This window comes from Hippocampus zosterae, chromosome 11 (genome assembly GCF_025434085.1).
Source record: "Hippocampus zosterae strain Florida chromosome 11, ASM2543408v3, whole genome shotgun sequence".
NCBI classification, from domain to species: domain Eukaryota; kingdom Metazoa; phylum Chordata; class Actinopteri; order Syngnathiformes; family Syngnathidae; genus Hippocampus; species Hippocampus zosterae.
In genome coordinates this window covers 13,028,667-13,042,722 of record NC_067461.1, presented here as the reverse complement: position 1 = coordinate 13,042,722, position 14,056 = coordinate 13,028,667, and the positions used below count along the sequence as shown (strand labels likewise).

Sequence of the window (14,056 nt, the reverse complement as noted above, 5' to 3'; positions counted from 1 at the left end):
TCTTCTGCATTATTACTGAGCACAGCAAGCGTGTAAGAATGGAATAGATGCAGACCATCTCTCACCCCGTCACATTTAAATGAAATGTTAAACGGACGTCCAGACCACAGCAGTGGAAGATGAAGTGATTGTAATTCTAATCAAGAAATACATTTGAAAGATTGGTTGTATCAGCCTCATGCTTTCTTTTCCCATCTTTCCTAGACAACGACATGGAGGTTGCAGACGAGCAGCTGAAGGGAGGTGAGTGACAGAATATTTCATGGTTGCCTTTTCACCTTAACCGCCCCCACTTTTTTTTTCTTTTCTTTTTTTTTTACTGCACACACAACCCGAGTGAGTGGCAGAGCTTTGACTCGTGACAGTGATTTGCGAGTTTTTTTTCCCCTCTATGCAGCAGAGGAAATGTATGTTTATTCATTTGCTCACAAGTTGAATCACAATTTGACGCGTTGAAAATACTGTCGAAAATACTTCATGCCATTTAAGGTACAGTGCATTACAAGAGTTTATGTCCGCCGCTAATTCCCAGTGTCAATCTCTTCATCTAGCTCACTGGCACCATGCCTTCATACCACCTAAAGTGAGCGGGGAAAAAAAAAAAAATCTCACAGCAGCGTGTGCTAGGCTGCAGAACAAACGCAACCACCAGCGCATCGTGCTTTTTATCACCGCACTATCTTGGCAAGTGGCCTCTAGTGCCCAGATACTGCTTAACTACTGACATTTATCCACATGCTAATGTCCTAAATAAAGATGGCATCTACAAAAATTGCCGTGTACTAGTTACATAAACAAGTGAAACAAAGTTGATAAAGCTGAAATTAAGCCGAGTGTTGTTGCTCCTTTGGTCATTTCCTCCTTATGAATATGCGAGGGAAGTAGGTTTGATTGCTGTCTGTTGGTTAGCTGTCTGGTTTTGTTTGATTGTTCGCAATCATTTTCCTTTCAGTTTTGTGTCGCAAGAAGACAAGAAATGGTCAATGCCGAAGAAAAACTGAAAATTGAAGACTGTATTTTGTCTTTTCAAACTCTAAATCGCAACAGAGTCCCAGCTTCTTGAGTCCAACGAATGGCCCGCTAACATATGAGATAGATGAATACAAATGAAGAGTTAGAGGAATTGACTCTCTTTTTAACATTGGATGTGCAAGCTTTTCCCCTGCAGCACGATAAAAAGTAGTCCATATCTGTCCACTTATATGTACCATACATTATGCGTGATTCATGGCTGGTTGTTGTGTTTTAATGATGAACACTGGATGTTCATCAAAGAAAGCAAGACATTTCTGACACTTAATAATTCACCAAAAACCTTTCTACAGTTTGAGGTTTGGATTCAATGCCAACGATTGGTGACATCTTCTTCAAGGACATATAGTATTTGGTTGAGGGGAACTTGTCCTGACCTGATCTGTTATTTCATGATGGTTTCAAACCAGGTGTTACACCACACCCACTTCCAGCATGCGGCTATTTCAAAAAACAGTTCCCTGTCATGTCATATTGCCAACACTGTCCTGGTCCAGTTGGGCCTTTCTTTGACGGGCCTTTGCTCCTCTGCCAAGTGCTGGCGTTTTATTTTGCCCGATCAGCCAGAGTTTGACTCACTACTATGTGAAACCTATTCAAAGCTTTGAAAATGGCAGCCGAATGGCTCACGTTTGATGTCAGTTTTTTTTCCCTCCCAACTGTACTCCGGGGTCGCTCTCAAAGCCTCATATTGCCCCACAGGAGTCACTTTTTGCCAGGGTTATAGGGTTATAAAACAACAGCATGTAAAAGCAATTCACTCTCCCCTTCCCCTCTTGTACTGGGGTCAGCCTAAACAGCCTGCACAGATGAGCCAAGTTAGCATGCATTGTCTTTTATTGAGCACTCAGATGATTTGACAATCTGCAACCCGGGTCACTAAATCATGATTTCCTTGCAGATAACATGTCACCGTCTACGCGACCAACAGCTAAGGATGACGACGACAATAACAGAGGTACGTGTGAAGCATCCACATTTTGTCGCCCGATATTACTTGTATCACATGATTTCAAGACAACGGAGCTCAATATTTGGCAACATACTAAGAGCTTTTTAATGTTCATATTGTATTGCTTAACTGCACGAAAATTTCTACATTTTTACTGCAGCCCTGTTGTGCTGGTATGCCTGATACCGTGGCCACTGAGTGAATATGGATGTGTATTTGGAATCTGACTGCTATTATTGATGACTCATCATGGGCACATTTACATACAAAAAAAAAAGTTTTTTATTTGGCAAGCGCTTTCTTGTTAAGCATTCACTAGCCATGGTCAGCACTCCGTATTCCCAAGTTGCTCTTTGGGCAAATGAATACAGCATGAAGATCAGTCCTTTTCAAACGAATGTTTTCTGTGAGGCAAACTTGTTTAAGAAGCCATTATCTGGCTATTCCGCAGTTTCAGCCCCTTTGGATGTGTAATATTGAAACAATTATAGGCTTCTCCGATACGATGGACCAAAGATAATTAGATTCTTACACTGGAGGGTGTTAGTAGGCAATTAAAATGGTACACCATCCATTTGTCTTCAAGCCTAAAGGTTGCGGGGAATTTTTAAAGATAGCAGTCATGGTTGTTTTCCCTGGGGAAATGGCTCATCTCGCTGATTGTGGACGGCTGGACTAGATAGCGCAGTCACTTCAAGGGCGTCAATAATTCTGTGTTTTGAAACAAAGCGCGCTTTTGCTGCCTTTCTGCCTGCCTGCATTTCAATCTGCCTGTTCAGCATACATTTTCTATATCATCTTGCAGCAGAAACTCCAAAATGATTCGCAAATTCAATCAGCAGTATTAGGAGGGCATAAGTATTTTGTAATAATCTTTATAAATCCTAATTTATCAGGCCCGGCAGCTTAATAGTAACTAATCCATTCACAAAAGGTCCCGGCACAGCATTCGAGCATGGGAACACTCAGTCCTTGAGACAACCTCTCTCACAAGGGGGGGAATGGAATGATTTCATAGTGCCTCCACTGTAAAGGTTAGGTGTCGAGGCAGTGCATGGCGGGGATTAATCATAGAAAACACTCAGATGTCACAGATAATACGGAGGGTGTAAGAGATGCACATTAGGAATTAGAAAAAAAAATACCACGTGTCAGCTTTGTGATATTCAACGTTCAAGATCCGTGACCGTCTCAAACGACCAACAATTGCTTCCATTCAAAATGGAATGCACTTTATCTTGAGCCTCCAACGTATCGGTTACCGGTCCTATGTGGAGCACTTCTTTGAATAAATTACATTCTGTGGCAGCACTTGGCTGGAATGTGTCTGTCAATATGCCTCAGTGTGATGCATCGCACTCCTTGGGGGACTTTGTGCACCCCGCGCCACAGGTCAGCCATGAGAGGCTTTTAGCCGCTGTACACATGAAATGAAACCATTCAGGTTACCTCCAGTGTGCAATCTTTATTTAAAAAAAATGGTTAGTGGAGTGACACAAAATAGTCATTAAAAACAAGCACTATTATTACTGCAGAAGGTACAATGTGTGGGAGGGAAAATGAACGCAAGCATCATCGAAATGAATGTTCATCCTATTCTCATCAATTTAATTGGAAATAGGTTTTTCTTACGGACCTCATGTTCTCATTTGCCAAACAAAGCAAAAGAAGTGCTTTTGGTCATCCCAAAACCCATTCCTGCTGGGCCCTTTCAGTGTTTGTGAAATTCATTTTAAAAGTGTAATTCACGATCCTCAATAATCCTCATCTTTAAGCAAATTTATGTGCTATTGACGACCTGTAAAATGTTTCTTACATTTAAATGTTTGGGGGTGAGGGGGGTTTGCATACATAAGACAAGGCAAAAAAATGTTTCCCAAATATATAAAATTGGGAGAAACATGCATGCTAATGGAAACAATATTTTTTCTTGACTCGAATGGCCAACTTGTAAAAACAAAGGGCCAAAGATAAGTACTGAGGCTTTTGGGTTTTTTTCAATAGCGACATCACCTGAGTTGGCAAGCAGCCCCTCAGTGTTTACTATTTGGCAGCAGTGTGGTATTAGTGAGATTAGTGGGTGTCACAGGGCACAACAAAATGTGAACCTTGAGCCAGAAATCAATGTCTTGCTGGATGTGTTTATTTAGGTTGCTAAGGATTGCTGGTAAAAAGGCGAGGATGAAAGAGCAATGGTGCTGAGTGTGGACCGTACATGGAGAGGAATAACGATGAGTGGGCCGATGCTCAGCCACTCCACGGGCAATGCTGACAAACACGTGCAAAAAAATCCTTTCAATGTGAGCTTTTGGTCATCCCAGTAGCCTTCTTGCAAATGCCTCGTGGTTTTTTTTCTTGTATTTGCTCCAGTTGGCTTTAACAGGAGGGGTGGATGAGAGGGCAGTGGAAAGAATGCGTGTGATTCTCATTTATTGCCGAGTATGAGATCCATCCGGATACAGTATCCACTCTACTCAAGGACATAGAGCGAAGGTTGCATGTCACCTTTTAAATCATTCATGTTCTTGTAATACTTAACCCCATGGAGGCCGTAAATAAATCATCCACGTGCCTGTAAGACATGTTTTTGTTTTGTTTAAAAAAAAAAACACCGTGTGGCCGCTCACTTAAAACGATGGGAACATTGGGGAATGGTATTTAAAAAAATATCTCCTCATTCATGCTGAGTATTGAAGTGCGGGTTTGAGCGCAGAGGCTTTTTTTGTATGTAGCTGCTTACCAGTGGTGAAGTAGTTGGACTTGGATTCGCGATGAAAAAAGGGTTAAGTACACTTCAAGTGGACAAGAACGCTTGTGACAATGCTGCCACCTGCTGTTTGTAATGCCTGTGTGAGTCGCAACGTCGGGGGGGGGGGGGGGGGGGGATCTCGTTGTGGAGAGCCCTCCTTCTAATGGTCCTAATCTTGGAGCCATTATAAATCACAGCTGCCCTACATATGATATTTTGTCACCCTGTGCGTGGGGCATTACTTTGTGCAGATTGAGCACTGTTGTTCCCAATAAGATCAAAATAAATTCGTAAATCCAGTGGGGAAGGGTGTGGTGGTGAAATAGCATTTTCCCTCTTTCTTCGTCTGACTTGATGTTTGGGATCGCAAACTATAATTATGACAGTCATTCAGGCATTTTCAACGCAGTGTGAGACCTTTGTCTTCATCTTAACCTGCTTTTTCCCAGTAAGATATTCCTTTTGGCCCTCTCAGTGAGCCTCCATCTCCAAATGTCAGTCATGATTAATAGAAAAGGATTGTCATCGACTGCGTGTCACCAGTCGTCGGCGTGATGGACAGAGGCACTCGAGATAAACATGCAGCGATGCTCGAACTGGACTTTTCCCATTTAATAGAAGCTGACGTTTTTATTGTTCTGCGTGCATGGCAAAATTGGTGCAGATATGGCAAATGGTTTCTCTGTGCGGCTTGTTAAAAAAAAAAAAGCAATTACAGAAGCTGCACAGTAGCCATTGTGTGCAACATGTTCTCTTATTGGTGTCATGGCTTGCATTTACACGCGCTGCCAAATGTCATTGGTTTGCATACAGTGTGTGTGTGTGTGTGTGTGTGTGTGTGCGCGCGTGTGTGTGTGGGTAAAAACGCTGAAAACACATCCGTTCTTAACATCACATGGCGTGGGAAAAAATACTCTCATTAGGACAGGAATAGTATGAAAAATATATATTTGGTAGTTAACTCATTCACTCCCAAAGACGTCTTTTCAGACTTGGTCCAGAATTGGCTGGTACTGAATGAGTTAAAGTATGACGCTGCCCTGGAGCTGCACCGCTCGGTGGCTTCAATACTTCAATACTCCCTGTGAACCTGAACCGAAAAGCCATATGGGAAGTAGATGGATTGATGAAATAATAATGCATTTACAGTCCAGTTGAATGACCATGGAGTCAAAGTATATTAAAAATAGAAACACCTAAGTAATTTAGCTGCACCTACCCTACAAAAATCAAGTGAATGCATTTTTTTTATTCATTACACTCCTCTGAAGTAGGGGGACTATTTGAATCCTCACCCTACCCCGCAAAATTAAATTAGCACACACACACGTTGAGCATTTGATTTATGGGAGGAATATGTGTCCTCCGATCACAGTTAATTTAGAAAGAGTTGGTGAAGAATTCTGCACATCCTTTTGTTCGGTGGCACATGCCAAAGACAGCCCCATTCATGTTTCACCCTTCATAATGTCTGAAGTGAATCATAAGGCAATTTTTTTGTTGTTTTTCCAAAACTTTGACTTTGAGACGGATTTCAAAAGAGCTCCGTCGTTTTTTTGTATTGATGAGTGAAAAGTGGTCCAGTGTAAACTGCCACGAGATGAAAGACACGCAAGCTACACTGGAGGTTCATGATTTATTTCAAGGTTCAATATTCAATCTGAATCATTTATCAATACAAAATGTTTTCATCTTTGGTGTGTTTTTTCATTCTATGTGCGTGGCGTTCTCAAGTTCAAATGGTGAACATTTTCTCTCCTTTCCAGGAAAAGAAGAAGAAGGTGATGAAAACAAGGCTGACAGTGGTAATGTCACTTTACGGCTCATTAACATGCTCACAGCCCCTTGGCTCTGCCACTGTTTCTTGGTGTCATCAAAAATTGAATGTACTATTTGCTCCACTTCAGTCTTTCCATCCCGCATGCCAACACTAAAGAAGAAGGAAAAAAATCACTTGTCTTATCACAGATGCTTGGAACAAGGAAAATCCTTCAATTATGTATGGCTTTGGAAGTGACATTATTTTCCCGCTTTCTTTCTGTCACTTAATTTATGCATGCCTTTGTGGTTTCATTGCTCTCACGCTGCAGTGCAAAGACAAAGCGGCATAAAGCGATGGAATGAAAAAGCTGTTTTCGGTGATATCGAAAGACGAGTCGTTTTGACTCCGGGGCACAAATATTTTCTCCATTTTTGTTTCTACTACTCTTTGTTTCTAGATGCGGAAGGAATTGAAGATGTGGTGATGGAAAGTCAGAATCCAGGTATGGTACACTTGCAAAAAAAAAAACAAATAAATAAATATATTGTCTGCGGTGACGTTAATGAGCAGGTTTTGTCGCGAAGGACTTAATCACACACAAATAAATCTGGTCCAGCAGCTCCTAAAACAGGTTCACATGAATTCATTTCGTCTGCTTGTGGTTTGTGTGTTATAAAAAGAACAACCATGAACAGGGAGCAGGGAATATTTCTTTTTGTCTTGAATCTGAACTTTTCTACCTCCCAGTGTCATTAACATTCAGGATTGGCGTTGCTGTCAGGGAGCAGCCTTGAATTTCTTCTTATTTTATGTAAATCATATTCCATTGACAACATTTTGACAGGTGGAGCAGATAGTGTCTCCAAACATGTATTTTGAAGATTTTCAATAAGCGTGTTGTGGTAAATGCATCCCTGGCCTGCTATCCAAGGTCTGTAATTAACCTTCTTGGGAGCAACAAAGGGAAAAATACATGAAACAACAGCGGCAGACTAACATACCTGTAGCTCATGATTACATTGAGGGGAAAGAAAAAAAATACCTCTGGGCAGTTACTTTTCATGAACCGCCTTTTAGTTAGCCATCGGTTTTCCCCAATCTTTGAAGTCATCAACAACGCACATGGTTTCCCATTTGCGTTTGCAACCATTTTCACACATCTTGAATTGAAGCCTTGACTCACCTGAAATCTAAATGAATCCTTGAAAACCTTTCATGTGTTTTGTTGCTGGTCAAGATGAGGACGTGGCCCTTGAGGAACTGAGTCAAGAGGAAGATGAAAATAACAGTCAAGGCAAATGTGACGATATTGGAACCGAACAGAATAAACATGAAGACACAGTCAGTGAAAAGAAGGATAAAGAAGACGACAAAGGTACAGAGCCATTCTTGCATCCTTCCATTCCTGTGACAGCATAGTTGACCTAATCGGGGTCTCAGGTCAGCTGGAGCCTATCCCAGCTGATTTCGAGAAATTCGACACATTCCGTCCTACTCGCCAGCCAATCGCAGAGCGCACACCATCTCGTCCCAGAACAATTCACAGTCACATTCACACCTATGGATAATTTAGGATGTTAATGTAACCTAACATGCATCTTTTTGAAATGCGGGTGCACGCTTGAATAACGAGGGAAAACGGAGGCAAGAAAATATGCTAACCTGCTGCAGATAAGATTTGAATCCAGCGAGGCAGATGTGCAAACCAACATTATTAGCTTCATTCGAAATGGCAATTTACAATATTTGATTTCTGGGGAATTGCAATGAGATTCGAGATGAGATTATTTGATTGCAGCCTCGCAGGTATGACAACCCATCGCAGAAGATGCTGTTGGTAAAATGAATTAAAGACCTGTCTTGACCATTGTTTGCTTGTTTTTTCAGCAGAAGATGAGCGAAGTGCTGCAAAGACAGAAGAAAAAGAAACAAGCAAATCCACAGTGGAGATGCAAGGTAAAATATCTGTCTGTCTATCTATCCGTCCCTCCCTTGCACTTACAGAGAATGTATGTACAGTATTTAGTGAGGCAGATATTCAGATCCATGTCCATTTAATGCCTCCTGCCAGTAGCATTTCTGGTTTTGGGAGCAGTTTATTGCGCAGTGTGTTTGCACACATTGCCCTAACTCCAGAGCTTCTTTAGTTTCTTCCTGAAATGTTGTGGCGTGGAAGCAGCAGCGCCCTAATTGTATTTAGTCCATGTAGCCCCAAATTAAACCCAGTCTAAATTGAGTGTGGATGCTGTGACCACTATTGCATTAAGACAACTGTCTAAGTCACTCTTTCATTTTCTTTCTCACAATTTCGAGTGACGTTCAATTAATTTAGGGGCGAGAGTGAAACTTCCAGAAAGATGTGCTTGAGAGAGACTTCTCAATCCACTCTGAAAAGCCATCGGAATACCCCCCGTAAACACCACAAGCCTTTCCATCAGTGGAAAGCCACACTCCACCACGTTGATTGTGTCGCGACTTGCCTGCCACTGTCTGTCACTGTCAAGGGTTACTATGGGATGGCTGTGGCAGAGCAGTAAACAGTGGTCTCGTTCATGAATGCCGGCAGATTACATTTTGTGCAGAGTCTCCGCGACATCCCAAGTGCAAACTGGCGCTGATCTTGATTCTCACACAGAGCTGAGATTAGCCAAGTATTTATAAAATGGCCCTAATAAGTAAAATCAGGTTGCAGAATGAAAAAAAATCAATCCGTTGTCTCTGCTCTCAAATGCTTCTGGGCTTTTCTACTCAATATGCAGGAACCACATCCTGCTCAACTGTTAACTGTCAATCAAATACCACTACTATTGATGGAAGCAGTGTATACATCAGCCGTCGCCAACCTAATTCTAAGTAACTTCTGCTTGGGTGCTGATTAATGCAAAAGGCTACCAGTTTGATATGCACAAGTTAAAAAAAATAGCTCAAATTATCAGGTGTTAAACTCCTCCAGATCTCTCGCAGTAGCTTTTCTTCACGAATACGATAATACAAATGCTGACATTTGACATGCTATTTTTCCCCCTTTTGATTGTCGTTACCAAATGTACACCTGTGCTAGTGTGATTTAGAAAGAATAGCAACAACAAAATATCTGACACACCTTACTTGTAAGTGGAGCTACTTCTATTTTTGAACAATAACACGAAAAAGAAACGTGATCCCGCGGGCACCACGTTGGTGATACCCCGGTATACGTGAACTATGAAAACGATGGTAACTTACACAATGTGAAATCAGGTTTAGAGGCTTGGATTCAAAATGGAATGTTATGGTGGGTCATAATCATAAAATAAACTCATAATCCAGTTTATTCTCATTGACGGGGGCATATTGTGACTGCCAACTGTTCACCCAACAATAAATAGCCCTGGGCAGCTCAAGCTCTTCTATCGTGGCAAAGGGCCAACTCATGGGTAATTGAACACTCGAAATTGACCATAGGTGTGACCGTGTGTGTGAATGGTTGTTTGTCGACGTGTGCCCTGTGCTTGGCTGGCTACCAGCTCAAGGTGTACCCCGCCTAAACTGGGAAGACACCTTGTGTTGGCTCCACCACGCTCGTGACCCTCGAAGATAAGCACTTCAGAGAACGGATGTGCATATGTGGTGTGAGAGAGAGAGAGGGAATGTGGGAGAGAGAGGGAGAGGGAGAAAGAGCAAATGGGAGTGAGAAAGAGCGTGAGAGAGACACTTGAGAGAGAGAGAGAATCATACCTGTCAGACAAATGCTACACTAACTTTGTGATCGGTGGGGTAGAATTCTGTATCATGATACATTGTCTTCTCACCTTATAACTGATGAGACTTGAAAGCGCGTGGGAGGTTTGTCGATGGAAAGAGTTTGGAGCAAGTTTCATTCCAGGGTTCAGTGGACATCATTGCACATTTCCTCTTTGTCATTAGTGGTACCCTCCTAGCCTCCTGTGGTGGAATAAAAAATAAAAAAAAAGGCACAAGTCTATGCTGAAGTCTCTCATGACGTCTCTGATAATGACAATGATAATGATGCACAGTGATGCAATGATGCATTTCAAGCTTCTGACAGTTTGTTAATGGCTTTGTGGTTAATTGTTGGTATCAAGTGTCGAATTTGGATTCATATTTTTAATAAACGAGTCCTCCCTCTCCCCATGCAGTTTCTGCATTCGTCATATTTTAAAAGCTTTTCCCCACTGCCGTGCCCTAATATTTTTGCATTTCTCGCAGTGTTATTAAAAGAGTATTGCTAAATCTAAGTTCGAGTTGAGTTTGCTGCTTCAGTGTAACAGTCGACTAAAGCCGCGTAAGCATTTACGGGCAAATACGTTCCTTATTTAAACACGCCATAGCAATAAGCTTCTCGTGTGTACAAGGCATTGATCGCACTTTGTGAGGAGTGTTATAGACATTTCAAATAGCTCCTTTTGCATTTACACATTTGGATCCACTTTGTCTTTAACACCCTGCAGTTCTCACACAGCTCACGATTGCACATATGAAAGTGAGTATCACAGCTAAGAAGTTCAGTCCCAACTCACCTCCGCTTAATACCAAAGGGTGAAAATAGCTTCCTGTTCCTCTTCACCCTTGTCACTCTCCGAACCTGTTACCTTTCTAATCTGCATGTTTGCTTATTTTAGATGCCGATGTTGGACACAGATTTGTTACTTTTAAGGTTTATTTATATTTATTATTACTTTTAATATATATACTGTATTAGTACATGACATCTGTAAGGCTTTTGATATACAGTAACAAAATAGAAAGTGTAGTGAAAATATATGCTTAAGCAGAACGAGCCAAATTTAATGTCAGCAATACAAATGAACCAAGCAGGCATATTACAGCAAGGCACCGTCTGCAATGTGGGGATTTTATCGTGTGATAGAATATTCACATGGAGAAGAGATGTGTAAAGCGGTGGGCAGAGGAAATATTTTTGAGGTGCACGCTACATTATTTGAATTATATGTATTCAATATCACCTTCCACATGCAGGTAATGAGATTCTTAGCTCGATATTTGTGGTTAGAAAGGCTCACCAAATTGAATCAGAATCCAATCATCTTTTATTTATGAATATTCATCACATACTCTAAAAAGGGAATTGGAGGCTGCATTCTTATTGCCGATCTCTTCAGCCTTGTTCTGCTGAATTGTGAGTGGGCACCTGCTTCAATAAGCGCATGCAACACCCATAAATTGAAGCAAGACGCTCTTTGCCTTGAGCAAGGAATAAATAAATGTGAGTTGAGATCAAAATTGTTTTTCCTTCATGCATTGTGATTCTCTGTTAGAAGTCAATAGCCATTGTCTTTGTTTCGACGGTAAGATTTAATGGCAAGCCTCACGTGTGTATACCAATGGCATCATTGTTCTTCTGAATCAAAATTTGGAGCAGGTTTTTCCCCTCTGCATTTGACTGATAATCGTTCGAAAATCCTCAATAAATTTGGTAGTTTACAAGCTGATTTTTTTTTCCTTGTCTTTGACCTGAGTGGTTCCTGCATTCAGCTGCTTAACCGTTTACTGTTTTGTTTTGTCTTACCGGTATTTATTTTTTTAATCCTCCAAACAAGTATGCACCACACAGGTAACACAGCCGTTATGTCTGAATACTAAAAGTAGGAATATTTTCCTCTCCTGTTTTTGTGACTTTTTTTAAATGAAGGACATTTATGTTAGATTTGATATATTCCCAATTTATTTATTTATTTTCATTTATTTGAAGTGCTGCTGATGTAGTGACGTATGCTGGTAAAAACAGTTTGCAAGCTGCAGAAAGCCATTGGTAATGTAGTGGTTATAATACACAAAAAAGCGGCTGGACTACAATTGTTGGTTATTTTTTAAATGAATCATTTTTCTTTCTATCTGTCATTTCGGTTTCAGGCAGGGGTTTCAAACTAATGATTCTCGCAGGACACGTAGCTGTAGTTTCCCCCCGAGGGCCGTTAGGAATGAATCCATAGAAACATTTAATCCCCTCCACCATATTATTACAAGTAGACAACCGGTTGCAGGATAACTAGTTTTGAAATCAGAATTCAAAACTCAATGATAGTATATTTTTCAACGATTGTTCAAGACACTGTAACTATTGGTCAAGTCACTGTAAAGAGGGGTTTGGTAACATGACAATGCCCTCACCGTTGTTACATGTGACAATTTAAAAAATTGGTTTAGATTTTTACAAAAAATTATGGACATTGACACACTTGATTTGCTTTTGCGGTCCACATAAAGTGATGTGGAGGGCCCAATCTGGCCCCCGTGCCTTTTGTTTGTCTGTCCTTCATCAGTTTTTAATGCTGAAAGAGTCAGTATTGCTGTCTCACATCTTTGAATGACTTGCATTGTCTTCTTAAAGTGTAGCTTCAACTTTTAGGGGATCCATTTTGAATGAAGTATGTCCATTATAATAAACCGCCACATCTATGCGTTTTCTGTAAAGACTTAAACCACCAGATGGCAAATGCCCGAGAAAGAGAGAGCCAGCCAAATGGGCATAAGTGCGAGAGCACCGTTTTGTCAAACACATTGTTACAGATTTACATAATTTTATTTCTCATTCCACATACCGGTAATTTACATTCCTATCCATTCACATAGTGTCAATGTGTGTGTGTGTGTGTGTATACACACACACACATTATATTTATTTATTTATATATATATATATATATATATATATATATATATATATATATATATATATATATATATGTGTGTGTGTGTGTGTGTGTGTGTGTGTGTGTGTGTGCAGGTGTGTGTATATAATATATATATACACACACACATATAATTATATATGTTCTTGAGGAGGAGCCTTGACAAGGTTGTGACTGGGTTCAATAGAAATAGACAGGCAGGAAACAGTCTGGAAAGCCAGACATGAGAGGCTCGTGAGGATAAAACTGGAGACAAAGACACCCCCGATCAGGCCAGAGGCACACCCGTTGTATTAGCCTCTCGGGGCCTGCTGCCGTCATTCCCTCAGCGTTGGAATTCTTCGTTATATTTTCTTTTGGGGTTTTTCCTCTCTCTCCTTGACTTATTGTGTTGTTAAATTTACAGCATAGTGCTCCTCGTTATCCATGCGCGCACACACTGTCAACAAAGTGTACAGTTTGAGTCTTGGTTTCATGACGCCAGTCTGTCTTATGTATGGACAGACTCTGTCCATACATGTGACAAATTCAAAATGGTAACTCTCCTACCAGATCTCATTGTAATGATGTCGGTGAGCACAAAACATGCTCGTCTTCCCCACTTAGCTGTTTGTCTTCCTTGTAAAATCCTTTCACAACAACGAAAGAGTGCATCAAATCATGGAGGCACCATAAATCTATTGTACCGCTAACTTATAAGAATCACTTTTATGCTTTAGTCGGGTCCTGTTATGTGAGGGGTGTTATTGATTGATTCAGTTTATACTTGACTCATTCTGAGCTAACATTTACAACAACAAGCTGACACAAAAGGCTCTCCGGAAATAGGGCAGGCTTGTTATTGATGTTAAGGTTCACTCAACTATGGCAGCCAGGTGAGTGTGTTTGCCTGCTCTTGTGTTGTATAG

The 14,056-nt window shown here is 40.9% G+C and overlaps 1 protein-coding gene across 3 annotated transcripts in view; it reads left to right on the top strand.

The window, feature by feature from the left end:
* The window catches only part of macrod2 (mono-ADP ribosylhydrolase 2), a 384,195-nt gene that overhangs the window by 355,099 nt on the left and 15,040 nt on the right, over positions 1 to 14,056 (top strand). For 2 of the 3 annotated variants that reach the window (XM_052079641.1, XM_052079639.1), the window contains 6 exons: positions 205 to 243; positions 1,934 to 1,990; positions 6,500 to 6,538; positions 6,953 to 6,997; positions 7,733 to 7,870; positions 8,383 to 8,451. In XM_052079641.1, coding sequence (XP_051935601.1) covers positions 205 to 243; positions 1,934 to 1,990; positions 6,500 to 6,538; positions 6,953 to 6,997; positions 7,733 to 7,870; positions 8,383 to 8,451 — 387 coding nt within the window. The remainder of the gene's footprint in view (positions 1 to 204; positions 244 to 1,933; positions 1,991 to 6,499; positions 6,539 to 6,952; positions 6,998 to 7,732; positions 7,871 to 8,382; positions 8,452 to 14,056) is intronic. The other variant, XM_052079640.1, reaches the window with a different exon arrangement.